Source organism: Podarcis gaigeae, assembly GCF_964106915.1.
Source record: "Podarcis gaigeae genome assembly, chromosome: 14".
Classification (NCBI taxonomy): domain Eukaryota; kingdom Metazoa; phylum Chordata; class Lepidosauria; order Squamata; family Lacertidae; genus Podarcis; species Podarcis gaigeae.
Genome location: NC_139690.1, coordinates 47,219,080 through 47,239,100, shown reverse-complemented (window position 1 = coordinate 47,239,100; position 20,021 = coordinate 47,219,080). Strand labels below are relative to the sequence as shown.

The window sequence follows — 20,021 nt, the reverse complement described above, 5'->3', positions numbered from 1 at the left end:
TCTGTTGCTTTCCCCCCTGTGATGGCCCTGTGGAACTGGTGGTGCCTTTAAATGTCAGAAATGTTCCCAGCATCCCAAGGCAAGAGGCTGAAGTAGGTCACCCCCTTGTCAGCCTTCTGGGCCTCAGCCCTGGGGCATTGCCATGCCAAGAAGGGGCGAGGTGCGTGCTGTGCTTGGGTTATGCCAGAGCAGCCCTTAATCCTGCAAAGAATGTAAAGTCTCACCCCGTCCCGCTGCCTCTGATGTGGTCCAGGTGTGTGAACCGAGAACAGGAACTGAGCTCCGTAAGCAACAGCACCACTGGGGGGGCACAAGCGCTTGTGTGTTTCGAAGGAGGCTCCAAGATTTGCACTCATTACCGATTTGCTACCAGGCCACGTTCAAAGGGTTGCTATCAGAATAGAAAGTCCTTAACAACTTGGGACAGGTTTACCTGCGAGATCGCCTTGCCCCAAATATACCCACATGGCTGCTTTGATGGGTGGAACTGGCCCTGCTACAAGTGCCCCATAATACCCGTTCCTCATCGACCATTTAGTGTAGCTAAACTCTGGAACTCCCCGACTCTTGATACCAGGCAGCCACCTCCGCTGTGCTCTTTTCGGCGCCTACTAAAACCTTTTTTATTTAGACAAGCCTATGCATACATTTAGAAAGCTGGCCTGTGTTTCCATCTGTTTTTAGTTCATTGCTGATTTTGTTTTGATTTAAAGAGTCATCGTTCTTTCCACTGACAGAACTACAATTCCCAGAGCGAAGTTGATCCCTCACTGCAGGGAACTTTGGGAATTATAGTTCTGGGAGGGGAATAGGGGCCTGCAAACAACTCCCGGCACCCTCAATGAACTAAAGCTCCCAAAATGCTTTGGGGAAAGCCACGGCTTTTTAAAGTGGCGTTGTAGTTTAAACGTATGGCGTGAATGGGGCCACAATATGTTTCTGAATACCAGTTGAAGGCGATTGCATGTGAAGAGAGGTCTTGCAGCCTGTCTATCAACATCAGGTTGGCCACTGCAAGAATCTGGATTCTGGACTATCAGACAAGCCCTTGATCTGATCCAGGAGTGCTCTTTTTTTTCTGCAGCCCTTGAAGAATGTTTTTAACCAGGCTTCCTCAACCTCGGCCCTCCATATGTTTTTGGCCTACAACTCCCATGATCCCTAGCTAGCAGGACCAGTGGTCAGGGATGATGGGAATTGTAGTCTCAAAACATATGGAGGGCCGAGGTCGAGGAAGCCTGGTTTGACCCCTGATAATTGGCAACTCTAATGGTTTGGACACGACTTCCCCAAAGGGCAGCAGCAGCGACAAATTAAAGGGCAGTCAATCGATAGAGCGTGAGATCTCAGGGTGGTGAGTTTGAGCCCCACGTCGTGTGAAAGATTCCTGCATTGTAGGGGGTTGGACTAGATGACCCTTGTGGTCCTTTCTAACTCTACAATTCTAATAATAATAATAATAATAATAATAATAATAATAATAATAATTTATTACTTATACCCCGCCCATCTGGCTGGGCCTCCCCAGCCACTCTGGCTGGCTTCCAACAGAACATTAAAAATACATTAAAATGTCACACATTAAAAACCTCCCTAAACAGGGCTGCCTTCAGATGTCTTCTAAAAGTCAGATAGTTGTTTATTTCCTTGACATTTGATGAGAGGGCATTCCACAGGGTGGGTGCCACCACTGAGAAGGCCCTCTGCCTGGTTCCCTCACTTCTCGCAGGGAGGGAACTGCCAGAAGGGCCTCGGAGCTGGACCTCAGTGTCTGGGCAGAACGATGAGGGTGGAGACACTCCTTCAGGTATACTGGGCCGAGGCCGTTTAGGCAATTGGCCAGGGACAGATGTCTAAATTCCAGAACTGCTGGAACTGCTGGAACGTATGAGGAAAAACAACAGAACAAAGCTTTTGTGGCTTTTGCCGGCCCGGGAAAACAGCACAGCATTCATATTTCTGGGTAACCTAATGCTGGCATGATCTGACTTGGAAAAGGCTGTTGTGTGTGAGGGTGAAGACTTGTGAGGAGAGAGAAGGGAGGGCCCCAGACGACTTGTTTGATGCCTCCCAAGTTGCTGCAGGAGAGGGCGTGGGGCAGGGCAAGCTCTGGCGTGGAGAGGGAACAGGTTGTAGATCCATTTGCGTTGTTTCCTTGCCCTGACTGAAACGAGATCAGACAGAGCATGAAACAAGGGCGCCTGGATGGTTTGGGGCCCTTGCGCTACCTCAGAGAGGGCAGGCACCAGCAAGAAGCATCACTGGGTATCCGTCAAGGACCCCCCACTTCTGCAAGGGGTCCACAGCTGGCCTTGTTCCTTGCTGTTGTGTCTTCCTCGCCTGCTCTCGCTGAGCGAGGGGGATGGAGGTGCTCCTTCTGGGTGGGTGTACGGATCGGGCCCAGAGGGGGGGAGAGTGAGGGAAGGGGTAGCTGTGTCCCTTTGGGGCAGCGGTTCTCAACCTGTGGGTCCCCAGATGTTGTTGGACTACAACTCCCATCATCCCTGAGCTCTGGCCTTGCTAGCTAGGGCTGATGGGAGTTGTAGTTCAACAACATCTGGGGACCCACAGGTTGAGAAAGGCTGCTTTAGGGCATATTGACTGAGGACACATTTATACGTGACATTTAGTGGACACTTTGGTACCACTTTAAGCAGCTGCAACTCCCCCCAAAGAATTCTGGGATCTGTAGTTTGGTAAAGGTGATAAAAAAATTCCTTCCAGTAGCACCTTAAAGACCAACTAAGTTAGTTCTTGGTATGAGCTTTCGTGTGCATGCACACTTCTTCAGATACTTTCGCATGCATGCACACGAAAGCTCATACCAAGAACTAACGTAGTTGGTCTTTAAGGTGCTACTGGAAGGAATTTTTTTATTTTGTTTTAACGATGGCAGACCAACATGGCTACCTATCTGTAATTGGTAAAGGTGCAGAGAGTTGCACCGTAACTCCCCTCACAGAACAACAATTCCCAGAGTGTCTAACACAATCAATCCCTCTTCCCAGGGAACTCTGGGAATCAAAGCCTTTTGAGGGGAATAGAAGGGCCTCCTAGCAACTCTTCAGCAGCTGAGTTTCTTCCTGTTTCCTCCTTTTCCAATCTTAAATTCATTTCTTTGCATTTCTGCAGAAATTTGCAACTTTCGTTATTTGAGAAACAAAATAATCCTCATGGAAATTCACCAGCATTTTAGTTTGAAATTTTCCTACATTTTTTGCACATAGCTTTTTACTAATGTCCATATGATTGTAGGCAATTTTCGGCAATATAGTGCGTTTTCGTATGCTGTTTCCACTCATGGTCTTCCTCCAAACCTCTGTAATTGTATTAACATTGGCTAGAGAACTCGATTGCAAAATTCAGATACATGCAAATTTTGAAGGAAAGCTGGGTTTCACTTTGCATATTGTTTCGGAAACTGTCGATTTGATAGGTTTCCCTTTTGGTGTGAATTGAACCAAATTTCTCCCCCACTCTCAGGTGGGAGCCCCCTGGCTGTTCTGAGTGACTCTCCAGCAGAGGGAAATAGCCAGAGTTGTGTGTGTTTGTGTGATCCATGGCCTGCCATTCACCTCCTTAACTAGCCTGCTACCTGCAGTGGAGGACCGGTGTTGAAACAAAAGTTTTTTAAAATAATGCACAGCACACAGAAAGCAGAGGGGGAAAAACATTTTCTCCCTCGCTCCCAAAATCAATGAAGCTGAATGCTGGAAGATTCGGGACAGGTGAAATAAAGCACCGTATTTTTCGCTCTATAAGACGCACCAGACCACAAGACGCACCTAGTTTTTGGAGGAGGAAAACAAGAAAAAAAATATTCTGAATCTCAGAAGCCAGAACAGCAAGAGGGATCGCTGCGCAGTGAAAGCAGCAATCCCTCTTGCTGTTCTGGTTTCTGGGATAGCTGCGCAGCCTGCATTCGCTCCATAAGACGCACACACATTTCCCCTTGCTTTTTAGGAGGGGAAAAGTGAGTCTTATAGAGCAAAAAATACAGTACTTTTTCATGCAGTGCATCGTTGAACTGTGGAACTCCCTTCCACAGGAGGCAGAAATGGCCACCAACCAGGACGGCTTAAAAGAAGACTGGGGAAATTCTTGGAGGATAACACTATCAATGACTAGCCACAATGGCTGTGCTCTGGCACTGGAGGGGAGAGTTGCTCTTGTGCTCTCCCCCTGGTTTACTATCCCTAGTACTTCAAGCCTCCCATAAAAGTGCCTGGCTTAAAACCATCTATCAAAAACTTCACTCTTGTGGCCTATCCCCGCAACACCTACTCACTTTGGGCCCCACTAAAGCAAACAGTCTAACTGGTCTTCATCTAAAAGAAATCGAGCATCAGAACAACCTGGCCACTATAAGGAAATTCTGCCCTTGGTATGTTCAGTTTCCAGAAGGCTGATCGCCAAAGAATTGATGCTTTTGAATTCTGGTGCTGGAGGAGACTTTTGAGAGTCCCATGGACTGCAAGAAGATCAAACCTCTTCATTCTGAAGGAAATCAGCCCTGAGTGCTCACTGGAAGGACAGATCATTAAGCTGAGGCCCCAATACTTTGGCCATCTCATGAGAAGAGAAGACTCCCTGGAAAAGACCCTGATGTTGGGAAAGATGGAGGGCACAAGGAGAAGGGGACGACAGAGGACGAGATGGCTGGACAGTGTTCTCGAAGCTACCAGCATGAGTTTGACCAAACTGCGGGAGGCAGTGGAAGACAGGAGTGCCTGGCGTGCTCTGGTCCATGGGGTCACGAAGAGTCGGACACGACTAAACAACAACAAATGTTCAGTTTCCACCTAGAATCATAGAGTTGGAAGAGACCACAAGGGCCATCGAGTCCAACCCCCTGCCAAGCAGGAAACCTCTCCATTTTGATTCTCTGGCCCCATAGCTGCACAAACTTATTATCCCAAAATACAGACGTGCTTTTACACTTGCAAGACTGGGTGTTTTGCCATCTGCAGTACTTGAGGGTCGATTCATCCCGCCTGAGAAATGTCTTTGCCCCTGTGGAGATGGTAGCACCGAAACAGCAGCACACGTCCTCCTGTCTTGCACTCTCTGCAAAGACCTGAGGAACGAGATCATCACCTCACTCGTACTAACCATCCCAGGGCGCTCAACCACTGCCACAGTGTCCTTTCTTCTATCAGATCAAAATGAGCAGATAACAGCAAAGGTTGCTAGGTTCATAGCAGGAGCAATCAGAATAAGGGCCGCTAACTGGCTGCTGATTCAGGACTATCACTTGTGCTTTTATATCAAATTTCCTTTTCTGCGTACAGTGGTGCCCCGCAAGACGAACGCCTCGCAAGACGGAAAACCTGCTAGACGAAAGGGTTTTCCGTTTTGGAGGCGCTTCGCAAAATGAATTTCCCTATGGGCTTGCTTCGCAAGACGAAAATGTCTTGCGAGTTCCTGCGGGGGTTTTTCCCTTTTTTCCCCTTTTCCTAAGCCCTAAGCGGCTTATCGGCTGATCCGCTGATAAGCCGCTTATCAGCTGATCCGCTAAAAGCCGCTAAACCGCTAATAGCGCTAATCCGCTAAGCCGTCAATGGGCTTTCTTCGCAAGACGAAAAAACCGCTATACGAAGAGCCTCACGGAACGGATTAATTTTGTCTTGCGAGGCACCACTGTATACTGTAATGTTTTACTGTTGCTGTGGCCATCTGGACTGGCTTTGCTCAAAATCGGAACATTTTCAAAAAATCGCTGGCAGCGTGGGCAGAGTGCTGTCTTGACCAGAGCCCAGGATCCTGTCCAGCTGCTTGTTGTCAGTCTCTAACCTAATTTCCAGAAAAAAAAGCAAATACTTCTGCATTACCCCTTTGAACTTGCTCAGGATTTTGCAGTCTATCTCCTCCTCCAGCAAAGCGAGCTCGTTCCTTTCTGACATCCCTTTTGCAACCTGTCAGATATTGACCAACAAGCGCACACACACCCGGGTGGCGTCTTGATAGCTGCCGCCAGATTTATGGATGGTCCTTCTCTTGGAAGAGGGAGTTGAATCATGCAGATTGGAGTGAGAGGCTTAGACAGAAAATAGGGTATGGAGCCAGAGTTGCAGAAGAACCTCCAGATGCCCTTGTGCAAGACAACCCAGGTTGGAAGCAATTTTTTTAAAAAGCACTACTTCTAGCACATTTCAGGTGTTCCATTTTTTAATCTACTTCATCCTGGCAAACATCCTAATGTGTTATCCTCATATTGCAAATGGAAAGCTGAATATAAGAAGAGCAGGATCAGGCCAGTGGCCCATCTAGGCCAGCCTCCTGTTCTCAAAGTGGCCAAGCAGAAGCCTGCAGGCAAGATCTGAGTACAGGAGCCCTCTCCCCTCCGGCAGTTTCCAACAACTGGTATTCAGAAGCATTTCTGCCTCTGACTGTGGAAGCAGGGCAGAACCATTGTGTCCCTAAAAAACCAGGTGTGCAGCCTGGAAGTCACTGTGGACTCACAGCTGTCCATGGAAGCACAGGGCAATTCTGTGTCCAGGACAGCTGTTTATCAGCTCCATCTGGTACGCATGCTGAGGCCCTACCTGCCTGTGGACTGTCTCGCCAGAGTGGTGCATGCTCTGGTTATCTCCCGCTTGGACTACTGCAATGCACTCTACCTTTGAAGGTGACCCGGAAACTACAACTAATCCAGAATGCGGCAGCTAGACTGGTGACTGGGAGTGGCCGCCGAGACCATATAACACCGGTCCTGAAAGACCTACACTGGCTCCCAGTACATTTCTGAGTGCAATTCTGAGTGTTGGTGCTGACCTTTAAAGCCCTAAACGGTCTCAGCCCTATATACCTGAAGGAGCATCTCTACCCCCATCACTCAGCCCGGACACTGAGGTCCAGCTTCAAGGGCCTTCTGGCAGTTCCCTCACTGTGAGAAGTGAGGTTACAGGAAACCAGGCAGAGGGCCTTCTTGGTGATGGCACCTGCCCTGTGGAACACCATCCCGTCAGATGTCAAGGAAATAAAACTATCTGACTTTCAGAAGACATCTGAAGGAACCCTGTATAGGGAAGCTTTTAATGTTTGATGTTTTCTTACATTTTCATATCTGTTGGAATGGCTGAGGCAACCCAGCCAGATAGACAGCATATAATTAATAAAATTATTATTAGTAGCAGTATCTAAGCTGCGGGCCATCACTGCTTCCTGGGGCAATGAGTTTCATAGTTTATGCGACTCAGAGAGAAGCTTGTGAAACACTACACAGCGAGCTTGCGGTTGTGTAGGACTGGTTGTGGACATACAGTTTATTATATTTTTCCGGGAGCCTTTTGGGGGGTTCTGCATGCTAACCCTGTTGCTAGCCCTCATGAGGAACCTCCAGTTTCTGAAAGGTCTCTCAGCAGTGAACTAAGATACTAAGGTCCAGTTGACCTAGAATCATAGAACCATAGAATCATAGAATGATAGAGTTGGAAGAGACCACAAGGGCCATCAAGTCCAACCCCCTGCCAAGCAGGAAACACCATCAGAGCACTCCTGACATATGGTTGTCAAGCCTCTGCTTAAAGACCTCCAAAGAAGGAGACTCCACCACACTCCTTGGCAGCAAATTCCACTGTTGAACAGCTCTCACTGTCAGGAAGCGTGGGGAGGCTCCTGTGACTTCCAGGCTTGTGAGATCCCTCCCAATTTAACCATCTCTTTTTGCCACACGTGTCTGCTCGACCTCGTGGCCCACCCCTTCTCTGAGGACAGCTGGGGAGTCAACAGAAGTGCTCTCTCTTTTTTGTAGCCAGAGTGTGCAGCTGGCTTTGGAGCCAAGCATGAAGAAGCGACTTGGCAGGCGATTCAAAGGCGGGGCAGGTGCCAAGAGAACAAATCTGTTCAAGTTGAAAGAGTGAAAATGCCGGGCAGCCCCACCTGCCGCCTTCCGCGTTGCTGCCTCCGTCGCTCTGCCTGGAGGGAACAGGAGGCCAGCAATTTTTTATTATATTTTTGCTGAGCTGGCAAAACAACAACAACAACAGAGAAAGGAATTAGAATCAGCCTTTCTCAACCTGTGGGTCTCCAGATGTTGTTGGACTACAACTCCCATCACCCCTAGCTAGCAAGGCCAGAGCTCAGGGATGATGGGAGATGTAGTCCAACAACATCTGGGGACCCACAGGTTGAGAACCTCTGAATTAGATGAAAGCAATCGCCCTTCCCCCCTTGCCTCTGTGATTTCGGAGGAGGCAGGTTTTAGGGATTGAGAAGAAGCTCATGAAAATTCAGTGCAATGAGGCTGAAGGAAGCTTATCTGTAGCCATCTGGCTAAATGAAGACCACCTGCTTTGCTGGCTGATGCCAGAGGCTGGCATGATCAGGTATCTGCTGAGAGGGTGCAGCCCAGCAGGGCAGTGGCATAGCACGGCGGGGGGGGGGGCTACATGGGTGCAAAATTGTTAGAGGTGCAAAATTTCAACATCCGGTGCTGCTTCAATGCAGCTGCATGCTTCTGTCTCTGAGCTCTGTTGAAAACGGCTTCTCCAGGCGAACCAGGAAGCGAGCTCTCCAGACAATGGAACAACTCTTCTTTCTTTGTCTCTGCGGCTGTGATCTCCTGGGGGCTGTAAATACCATTAGGCAGTTGAATTCACATGGGTACTCCATCCATTTCCCTCCCACCAGGCACTGGCAACCCATGCTATGCCACTCTAGCAGGGTCCCCACTACAGAAAGCCCCCTGGACCTGCTGCAGTGATGACAGTGCCTGTGAAGACTCATATGCCCAGGGCTCCATTGTGGAGCCATTGTTCTAGTTATGGTGGTTTGATCCCCGAGCCAAGGAGATAAATAACCTTGAGAAGACATCTAATGGAAGGCCTGTACAGGGAAGTCCCCCTCCCAAACCTATATGTTTTATTATGTTTTTATATATGTTGGAAGCCTCCCAGAGTGACTGGAGCAACCTAGTCAACCTAGTCAGATGGGCAGGGTACAAATAATAAAATTATTATTATTATTATTATTATTATTATTATTATTATTGAATTGTTGTTGTTGTTGTTTAGTCCTTTAGTCATATCCAACTCTTTGTGACCCCGTGGACCAGAGCATGCCAGGCATTCCTGTCTTCCACTGCCTCCCGCAGTTTGGTCAAACTCATGCTGGTAGCTTCGAGAATCCTATCCACCCATCTCATCCTCTGTCGTCCCCTTCTCCTTGTTCCCTCCATCTTTTCCAACATCAGGGTCTTTTCCAGGGAGTCTTATCTTCTCATGAGGTGGCCAGAGTATTGGAGCCTCAGCTTCAGGAGCTGTCCTTCCAGTGAGCACTCAGGACTGATTTCCTTAAGAATGGATCGGTTTGATCTTCTTACAGTCCATGGGACTCTCAAGAGTCTCCTCCAGCACCATAATTCAAAAGCATCCATTCTTCGGCAATCAGCCTTCTTTACGGTCCAGCTTTCACTTCCATACATCACTACTGGGAAAACCATAGCTTTAACTATACGGACCTTTGTCAGCAAGGTGATGTCTCTGCTTTTTAAGATGCTGTCGAGGTTTGTCATTGCTTTTCTCCCAAGAAGCAGGCGTCTCTTAATTTCGTGGCTGCTGTCACCATCTGCAGTGATCATTATGGAATAGGACGTGCCTATTTTCACCAGAGAAATATTGGAGGGTATGCACTTCCGTACTGGAAGGAGAGGTCTATACACACACAAACGCCCCAATTGTACAATGACTCAGCCGGCAGCTTATGAGAAGGTGGTCTTTGCAACCAGCAACAAGTTCTGGGTAACCACCATTATCTTCTTCAACGGGGTTTGTTCCACCACACCCTTACAACATCTGCGCTACTGACTCCAAACTTTGGGATTGCTGAAATATATATAGCAACAAAAATCAATCAATTTGCCTCAATTCCATGTGACTCAAATTGGGTCTACTACACCCAAAATGTTTAAGCAATGTGTGCTGAAGTCTCTTCTGGGGTCCCTCTGGGTGGCTTCCCACATATATCAAAACACATTAAACATTGAAAACCTTCCCCATACAGGGCTGCCTTCAGACGTCTTCTGAAGGTTGTATAGTTATCTCCTTGGCTCAGGGGTAGCATAAATCCATACCCTTCAATATTTATTTGATGGAAATAAGGACGTCCTAAGGAAAAGGGGGAGATTCCTGGATCAAGTCAGAAACCAGAATGGCTTCTGTAAATCCGGGACTGTCCCTGGAAAATAGGGACACTTGCAGGGTCTGATATAAGATGGTTAGTTACCATGAGTGCCATTAGCAGCTAGTTATATTGCCCCTCTTTCAAGACCCAAAGAACTCATCCTCTGTGGTGCAATGGGTCAGTACATCTGGCTTTTAACCAGAAGGTTGGTGGTTCGAACCCACCCAGGGATGGCTGTGGGCAGGTTCCCTCATTGCAAGGCATTGGACTCAATGACTCTCGGAGTCTATGATTCTGTGAGTTCAACAGAACATGAACACCAAAAGACTGCAGCTTTGAGACACGACCAAATCATCCAGAACTTCTGGTCCTAACCACAGCGGCTAACAGCTTTTAACACAGCTTCCCTGCCTCCTCTGTGAATACGTCCACTCCTCTTTCACAGCTGTTGAAGACACCACACCTTGTGGCTGTGAGTTCCGCAAGTTAATTTGCTGCTGGGTGAAGAAGACTTTTTCTCACACTTGCCATGAATCCACAGTTCCTCCGTTTCGTAGGGTGGCCCCTACTTCTAGGGATATCGGCTGAAGGGGGTTTGCAAAGGGGCCTATCACAAGACCTGATGGTTCTGTCCCACAGCAATTGTTGGCAGTCAGTATCGCCCGTACCCTTCTGTGTTTGGAATCCAAAGCTCTGAAACTCCCCCTGGGTTGGGAGACAGAAAGGAATCTCATTTGGTGAGCCGGGTGGTTTCTCAATGGTTTTCTTTGTGCCTAGCTGCCGTTGGGCGTGCCTCTCCTCCCTGCCAAGCCAGATAATGAAACTGTGATGTCGAAAATCTCGCCTGGAATTTCTTGCTGCCTCAAAACTGCCCCTTAAGTCTTGTTGACAAGCAGGCCTGTGTAAGAGTATCAGCCACTGAGTACGTGGTCTCAGTCATATCTCCCCACCCTGGACTCCAACTCCCATCGGACCCAGCCAGCTTCCGCTCACCAAGCGTTCCTCCAAAACAAGTTTCTAGTTCTCATTGTTCAGGCTGAAACATGTTTTTTCCCTTCCCAAATGTGTTGTTGAGATGCTCCAGCTCCAGATTTTTTTTTAAAAAAATAAACTTTATTTATTATTGCATTTATACCCCATCTTTCCTAAGAGGAAAGATCTTTCCTAACACAGTTTGCTTTTCTCCTCCCAATTTTATCACCACAACAACTCTGTAAGGTGGGCCAGGTAAAGAGGAGAGGGTGTTGCTTTTCCACCCAGGTCCTTTCTTTTTATATACATTTTTATTGATTTTTTAACATATCAGTTCCAACAGTCATACAACATATCTTCTCATCTTATGCAATGTTTTAGACTTCCGTCAACGCCTCCGATGATTTTCCATTCTTTATCACTTATTCTGCATTTCTTAATTTCTATATTACATTTCATTGTCCTTAACTAATAATTCTTTTCATAGTCTTCCTTGTAATATTTCAAATAATCCACCTTACGAAACTTATTCCAGTCCTACTAGCGTAATCTGTTCTTCACAATCACTTTTCAAATAGTTCATATATTTACTCCTGTCTTCTAAGAATCTCTGGTCCCTAAGGTTTCGAATCCTTCCTGTTAATTTAGCTAATTCTGCATAATCCATCAACTTCATCCTCCATTCTTCTTTCGTCGCCCGGGTCCTTTCTTGAGGGTTTCGCACAAACATCTGGCGGTCAGATTTTCGACCAGATGGGAAATTGGCCTGATTTAGCAGGCGTTTCTTATGTGTCGGAATGTGATGAGTCCCCTATCAGGTCACATAACAGGCTGGAAGTTAACACATGCAACTCCTCCATTCCACCCCAGTGATGGGAATCTGTGGAATTTCTAGCCATCCTCTGGCTTTAAGACCTGGTCTTTGCTTGTGCTACAAACGCAGGGCTAAGACTGCTGATCCCCCCTCAGGAAGGAGCCCTGCAGAATCTGACCCCAAAATTACAGTCGAGTTTTGTGTTTTCCACAGTGGGACAACCAGATGTCCCCATTGGGAAGCTGTAGGCTGCGAGCAACACCATGACAGGAAGAATTCAATAGGGCGGACCTTTCCACCTTAATGCCTGGAAAGGATTCACCTGTGGATTTCTACCTGATGTCCAGATGTTAAAAGACACAAGAGCCTTGGTCTGCAGAAAAAGTGGCAACCTAGGCCTATTGCTTCCCGTGCTCATAACCCAATATTGAAGGACAGCTGGAAATCTATCAGACGAAGCAGCTTCCTTCACTGTAGGCTGATGGTACCGAAATAGCTATTAAAACAAATAATTCAGGTGTTAGTTTAAAACGTGGGTAGGCAAACTAAGGCCCGGGGGCTGGATCTGGCCCAATCGCCTTCTAAATCCGGCCTGTGGACGGTCCGGGAATCAGCGTGTTTTTACATGAGCAGAATGTGTCCTTTTATTTAAAACGCATCTCTGGGTTATTTGTGGGGCCTGCCTGGTGTTTTTACATGAGTAGAATGTGTGCTTTTATTTAAAATGCATTTCTATTTGTGGGGCATAGGAATTTGCTCATTTCCCCCCCCCAAAAAAAAATATAGTCCAGCCCCTCTCAAGGTCTGAGGGGCAGTGCACTGGCCCCCTGATGAAAATGTTTGCTGACCCCTGGTTTAAAGCATGGCAAAGCTCTGAAGCGGCTTTTGCCTGTCCTAGCTGAGCATCCCCCCCAAAAAAAACCTGATGGTGTCTCTCTTTACCCCTGCAGACTGACCTGTATTCAGGAGCCCTATTTGTTCAAGTGTGCCTAGGCTGGAATCTCTACCTTTCCACTGTCCTCATGCTGGTCGTCACTGCCATTTACACCATTGCAGGTAAGATGCACGGTGGATCATAATCCTCCAACATTTCTCCCATGAAAATAGGGACGTCCCATTCCTTAATGATGATTCTATTATTTATACGCTGCCCATCTGAATTGGTTGCCCCAGCCACTCTGGGTGGCTTCCAACATATAGGTAAAGGGACCCCTGACCATTAGGTCCAGTTGCGAACGACTCTGGGGTTGCGGCGCTCATCTCGCTTTATTGGCCAAGGGAGCCGGCGTACAGCTTCCGGGTCATGTGGCCAGCATGACTAAGCCGCTTCTGGCAAACCAGAGCAGCGCACGGAAACGCTATTTACCTTCCCGCCAGAGCGGTACCTATTTATCTACTTGCACTTTGACGTGCTTTCGAACTGCTAGGTTGGCAGGAGCTGGCACCGAGCAACGGGAGCTCACCCCGTTGCGGGGATTCGAACTGCCAACCTTCTGATTGGCAGGTCCTAGGCTCTGTGGTTTAACCCACAGCGCCACCCGCGTCCCTATTTAAAGAGGTATAAATGTATAGTACAGCTGAGACTGTCATCTAACCTCCCAACAAACAAATCAGAAGGAATGGTGCCTCACAAGACGAAATTAATCCGTTCCGATTCGAACCGCCAACCTCCGATGGGCAAGCCCTAGGCTCTGTGGTTTAACCCACAGCACCACCCGTGTCCCCCCCCCCCCAAGTTCTGAAGGGCTCCCTCTGTTAGAAACACGGGGAGGAACTGGAAGCACCCCAAATTATGCTGATTGAAACTCAGCTCTGCAATTCAGATCTGCTCTCTCTGTCTACTGTCTGCAGGTGGGCTGGCGGCTGTCATTTATACAGATGCTCTGCAGACTCTCATCATGGTCATTGGAGCCACTATCCTGACAGTAACAGGTAAGGCCTGCCTGTGGGGGCCTGACTCTGCTCCCCCTCCCACCCCCCGCCCAAGGAAAGATCATAGGATCTCTTCTGACTTGCACCAGAGTGGTGCACCAAAATACAGGACATTCCGGGATCCAATCTTAAGCCGGGATGGCTTCCGTAGTTCCGGGATGTCCCGCTCAAATCAGGATGGTTGAGGGGTTATGCATCTCCCACTTCCTCCATTGCCTGTTTTCTAAATTGTAATCTCCTTGGGGCAAGGACTTGTCTTCTGACTCTTCATATATATACGGCACAGCACTAAATAGGCAGGGAAAGAGTGAGAGTTTACAGAATGAACACAGATGCAACTTTCCACCATTTTTGGAACATTATACTTTTTATTTTATCTTTTTACATTTGTAAACAATTTCTTTGGAGGCTGTACAATGAGACAAACTCCCGCAGCAACTGCACTAACCAGTTGTGTTGGAGTGCGTATCTAGTTAGATTTTTAAAAGAAGTATTGAGAACAGCAGCACATCTTTAACCTTGAAGGAAGTTTGGCTATTTCTTGTTCCTTATGGGTGCAAAGGACATTGCATTTATACGCCCCTAATGTCTTGATTACACAAGGGCAGTTGTTTAGCTTTTCTATTTCCCCTATGGAGTCAGAGTGGTTTAGTGTGTAGTTACTGGGGTAGGAGATCTGAAAATAACGCCAAGATATTTCACACCTGGCACAACCAATGCACCCCTTTTGGTTTTATGGGTAGATGAGTCTAAAAAGCCCGGGACAAAATTTTCCATGACTCCTCTAGCACAGAGCTTTCCAAACTGTTCATGCTGGTGACACACTTTTTAGATGTGCATCGTTTTGTGACATGACAATTCAGTTTTGCTAGCAAACCAGAGGTTAAACTAACCCCTTTCCAACCCTGATGTGGAGCATTTGCAGAACACACTTACACATTGCAGCCGGCACACTAATGTGTCATGAGACACAGTTTGGAAAGCTCTGCTATGCGGCTCATTTACCAGAAGTAATGTATTTAGCACGGATTCTGAAAGTGTATACACGAGTGTATACCTCCAGCTTAGTTTGTTCAGAATTGTGTATACAGTTCCAGAGTTAATGCTAAATGCACAATACAACCACAAATAATGCGGTTATAGGTTCACTACCGTGATACATCACTGCCCAAATTAAAAATGAGGAGAAAGAAAGAAAGAAAGAAAGAAAGAAAGAAAGAAAGAAAGAAAAGAAAAGAAAAGAAAAGAAAAGGGCTGGTTTCTCTTCTATCTTTCTGGGGGTGGGGGGAAGAAAGAACCAATGGATGACTGTCCTGTGGGTGCCCTGTAAATAAAAAGGAAATAAAACAGGGAGTTTCCATGCTAAACCCCTAATGAGGAAGAACCGATGGCAACTGTAGTGCATGGCTTTCTCTCTCCAACCCCCCCCCCCGCAGAAAGAAAACCCCATGATGTTTAGTATATACTATCTGAATTCAAATCCATGTCACACAAGTAAAGCACACAGCTCCACCCCTCCTGCCAAGAATAATGGGAACTGTAGTTTGCTTGCAGTTTGTGTAAAAAGGTAAAGGGACCCCTGACCATTAGGTCCAGTCGTGGCCGACTCTGAGGTTGCAGCGCTCATCTCGCTTTATTGGCCGAGGGAGCCAGCGTACAGCTTCCGGGTCACGTGGCCAGCATGACTAAGCCGCTTCTGGCGAACCAGAGCAGCGCACGGAAATGCCGTTTACCTTCCCGCCAGAGCGGTACCTATTTATCTACTTGCACTTTGACGTGCTTTCGAACTGCTACGTGGGCAGGAGCTGGGACCGAGCAACGGGAGCTCACCTCATCGTGGGGATTCGAACCGCCGACCTTCTGATCGGCAAGTCCTAGGCTCTGTGGTTTAACCCACAGTGCCACCTGCATCCCTTGCAGTTTGTGTAGGCTGCTGGAAATTGTACCTTAGTGAGGGATAGACTACAGTTCCTGGAATTCTTGGGGGGCAGAAATCCACGACTGCCAAAGGGGTCTAAACATGCTTGAAACATGTGGTATGTGGACGTGATCCAAGTGGGTTTGAGTTGCAGAATAAATTAAGAAGGTTCCGAGTAAACCAACGCTCACCGTTGCTTTTGTTTGTAATGATCGTTTTAGTGAAAAGCTTGTGCAGAGAAACTTATTGTGTCCCAGGTCAGTTAATGGGTGTGGGCGCCATTTTGGCTTTCTGACCTCAGTCACCCCAACGCCTTGAACCGGCCCCTGCAGCCCATTAAATCAGCCGATACTCTGGAGCTTACATCTAAAGCCACCATTGAAGGGGGACGGATCATGTGGTAATCCTCCCACACCCTGGTTGGGTGGCTCGCTGCGTGGTTGCCATGACGAGGCTTTGAAAAGAACCCGGCCACTAATTCCTGTTGACGCTCAAAACAAAGGCTGCAAATCCTGCCCCCTTTGCAAACTGCTTCAAATCATTAACTTTCCCGAGAGAGCGGCCTTAATCTGCAGTATTTCTGGGCGCTTGTTTTGGTTCGGGACACGATGTCTTTGCAAAAGCGGGCTTTCGTCTGGGGAAGCTGTTGGCTCACCCTGGAAGGGTTGCAAACCCCGGGGTGACTCAATCCTCCTCATCATTATTGCAACTTTTGGGGGGGGCAATCTGATTCAGCCTTTGCTAACCTCCCTTGATGATCAGGCAACATCCGAAGCAGAATGCTGATTCGGGCAATTGATTCCCTTTGCCTAGGACTGCATAGGCCGACCTGCTACCTGTGATCCCTTTAACTGTAAAGGCCATAAAGGTGTGAATCTCAAAACTTGTACATATGAAGAATACGTTTACCCGCTTGTCTTGGGCCAAGGCCCAAGAGGCTGTAGGAGAAGGTGAGATCCTGGCAGGTTACAGGGCAAGGTGGGACAAAATTCAGGCAGGACTCAAGGCAGCTTCTGCTTCTGAAGTTGGCCCAGCAAGGAACAAGTTGCAACCCAGCCCATAATGGAACCAGGTGTAGCCTGTTTCTTCTCACCAACTTTAATTCAATTAATAATTCAATAATTAATTTAATGCTTGACTTAAAGGGACACAGCCTTTCCCAACCATCTCCTACTGCAGGCACCCCCAAACTCGACCCTCCAGATGTTTTGGGACTACAACTCCCATCAACCCTAGGTAACAGGACCAGTGGTCAGGGATGATGGGAATTGTGGTCCCAAAACATCTGGAGGGCCAAGTTTGGGGATGCCTGTCCTACTGTGACAGAGCAGGGAAAGTTCAGGTCTTCCAGGGTCTCCTACAGCAGAGTCCTCTGAGTCAGAACACATCCCTGGAGGGGGCGGGGTTTACCCCACAGGTTAAGTGGGTAGCAGCACTGTATGGGGCTGGCCCTATATAGAATCATACGCCCATCCTCTTTAGGTCCATCACCTGGTTGAAGAGGAATCTGACTCCTAGTCCCTGACCCTGATCGGCTGTACCTCTCTGCCTGAAATAAACCCAGAAACACCTGCTTAAATGGTTTAGGAATTGCCTTGCATTGCAGTGTGAGCCACCTGTGCCCAGTGGGCTGTGTGTGTCTCTCAGAGACCCCCCAGTGCGGCATTTAAAGTCCTAAACAGCCTCGGCCCAGTATACCTGAAGGAGCGTCTCCACCTCCATCGTTCAGCCCAGATGCTGAGGTCCAGCTCTAAGGGCCTTCTGGCTGTTCCCTCCCTGTGAGAAGTGAGGTTAAAGGGAACCAGGCACAGGGCCTTCTTGGTTGTGGCGCCCGCCCTGTGGAATGCCCTCCCGTCAGATGTTAAGGAAACAAACAACTCTCTGACTTTTAGAAGACACCTGAAGGCAGCCTTGTTTAGCCCTGATGTTTTATCGTGTTTTTAAGATTCTGTTGGGAGCCGCCCTGAGTGGCTGGGGAAACCCAGCCAGACGGGCGGCGTATAAATGATAAATTGTTATTATTATTGCTCTCCGACCTCTGGGTGGGCTGACACAGTTGTGATGGGGAGGACGGCACAGGGGGAGATGGCCACCTCTGATGAAGATGAGGGCCAGTGTGCAGAGGGCGTGTGTGTGAATGGCCCCACCCACCATTGACTCTAGCCACACCCACAGGCTTGCAGCCAGAGGCGCCAACTTGAGCAGAAGATTGGGGGGGCCGGTGATGCATGCATGACATGTGTGGGATGTCAGGACATGCCAGGGGTGGAGCCAAACATGACAGCAGCGCGGCTTCAATGGCTGGAGGCTCTGGCACTCAGTCTCCTCCAGCTGCTGCTACCACAGCTGGGGGCTGTCCCCCCCCTTCCCCTCCATGGCAGCAGGAGAAGCCAACAGCCACTGAAACCGTGCTGCACCTGGCTTCGCGATTGGCCTCCTCCACAACTGATTGTTCTCAACACTGGGGGTGAGCTGGCCCCCCATATTTTGTTGGAGGGGGCGAAGTGATCTGGGCCCCTTAGAGTTGGTGCCTATGCACACACACACACAGCTCTCTACCTCGTATGGTCCTCAGGGGCAAAAAGCTTCCCTCTCCATGCCTTATACCAAATCCACCCAGACTAGAGTGTTGCCTACACTGGCTGGCAGCTAATCCCCAGGGCTTCAGGCCAAGTATATTCCCATAAATTACTTCTAGCTCTGGCCAGTCTAACCGACGATGGCAGGGACCAAACCTGCAACCTTCTGCCTGCAACGCAGCCCCTGCTCCACCGAAGGGAGCTAGAGATTTCAGGAAACACAGCACACTCATAGTGCTTGCGAGTTCCCCTACCAAATCCCCACTCCCAGGTGCTGTAACAGGAAAGCGTGCCGACATTGCACCAAGGTGCTTTTTCCCCCTTGCAGTGCTAAAAGTCGCGGTGAGAAGCGAAGGAAGAGGTGAGCCTTTATTCCCGTTTTGGTATATCTATTTGAAATCATTGCCTCTCCCCACCCCCTCTATCCCCTGCAAAGCTTTCGGCGAGATCGGCGGCTACCAGAACCTGGAAGAAGCTTACTTAAAGGCCGTGCCGTCTAAGATCATCCCCAACACAACCTGCCACGTGCCCAGGCTCGATGCGATGCACCTCTTCCGGGATCCCGTCTCCGGAGACCTGCCCTGGACCGGAATGACCTTTGGGCTCTCGGTCGTGGCCACGTGGTACTGGTGCACAGACCAGGTAAACCCCCCTCTCCCCGCCGGGTGAGCGCACTGTTGCAAAGCAACCCCACTTTCGTGGCGGGTCCCTCCCCGGACCCCGGCAGGGCTCTTTCTCAGCGTCCCAGGGCGACCATCTCCCGTCCTATTGCTCTTTGTGGTTGCTGGCTCCTGGCTGCCTGCGCTTGGCATCAGACCAGGGAGACACCTTGTTCTTTAGGTGCTTGGATTCCGACAGTTTGGACAGCGGGATGCCAAAGGGTGTCCTTATTTCTTCCGCCGCCCTCTGGGCTTCTGTGGTGGAGATTGCTCGCGAGGGGCTGCTTCTTCCTTGGGAGAAGCGGGCGGCTTGTGCGTTCTTGGAGGTGCCGAAACCTTTGCTCTGCCAGTACGGCTGGCCGGCTGGGCCTGGGGGTTGCTTTTTGGGCCGGCTTCCGTCCTGCTGGTATTTGCCGTCTCCCGGGGTTTTCTGCTGTGGGGAACCACTTTTGCCTCTTCCCACAGACATTTGCACCCTGGACCCGTAGCAGAGCAGTTGTGGTCCCTGTTTGTGAAGCACGAAAAGGGGAAGAAAGCTGTGAGCAGTCATGTTTTGGGTATTCATTAACACTGCAAATTTATTTTCTGGTATTATTTACATCAGGGGCCAGGGAACTTCAGGTTCAGGGGCTAAATGTCCCCCTCCAGGCCTCTCTCTCTGGTCCCCAGGACTCCACCCTAAGCCCCAAACTCTTAACATATTACAAGCACACCAGGATCCTCTTTTCTGAGTAGCTGGCAGACCTCTATTCTCCTTGCCTCTTTCCCCTACTCCATGGGGGTGAATAATCATATCCTACCTTACATCTTGTAAGGATGGCTCAAATAAAGCAGGTAAAATATGCTGAATATGCTACAAGCCCTGTGTAGTAATAATATTGATAACCACCATAATCCATCACTGTAGTTATTTTATAGCCAGGACTATGGGTGATAACATGTTTAGAATCATGGTATATTTTTCTTAATGCTGGTGGTTCAGAAATTTTTGCATATAAATAAAAGGAAATGAAAAGCGTTAACCC

General features: G+C 48.6%; 3 protein-coding genes across 4 annotated transcripts in view; 1 reads left to right on the top strand and 2 right to left on the bottom strand.

Annotated features, from left to right (window-relative positions):
- Positions 1–20,021, bottom strand: part of SHMT1 (serine hydroxymethyltransferase 1) — a 343,621-nt gene that overhangs the window by 83,573 nt on the left and 240,027 nt on the right. The gene's annotated exons all lie outside the window — the stretch shown is intronic.
- Positions 1–20,021, top strand: part of SLC5A10 (solute carrier family 5 member 10) — a 101,081-nt gene that overhangs the window by 13,590 nt on the left and 67,470 nt on the right. Inside the window, exons 6-8 of the mRNA XM_083711923.1 lie at positions 12,859–12,964; positions 13,760–13,840; positions 18,774–18,979. Coding sequence (XP_083568049.1) covers positions 12,859–12,964; positions 13,760–13,840; positions 18,774–18,979 — 393 coding nt within the window. The remainder of the gene's footprint in view (positions 1–12,858; positions 12,965–13,759; positions 13,841–18,773; positions 18,980–20,021) is intronic.
- The window catches only part of FAM83G (family with sequence similarity 83 member G), a 44,619-nt gene continuing 43,570 nt past the window's right edge, over positions 18,973–20,021 (bottom strand). For both annotated transcript variants that reach the window (XM_083711464.1, XM_083711465.1), the window contains one exon: positions 18,973–19,501. In XM_083711464.1, coding sequence (XP_083567590.1) covers positions 19,103–19,501 — 399 coding nt within the window. In that variant the 3' untranslated portion in view covers positions 18,973–19,102. The remainder of the gene's footprint in view (positions 19,502–20,021) is intronic.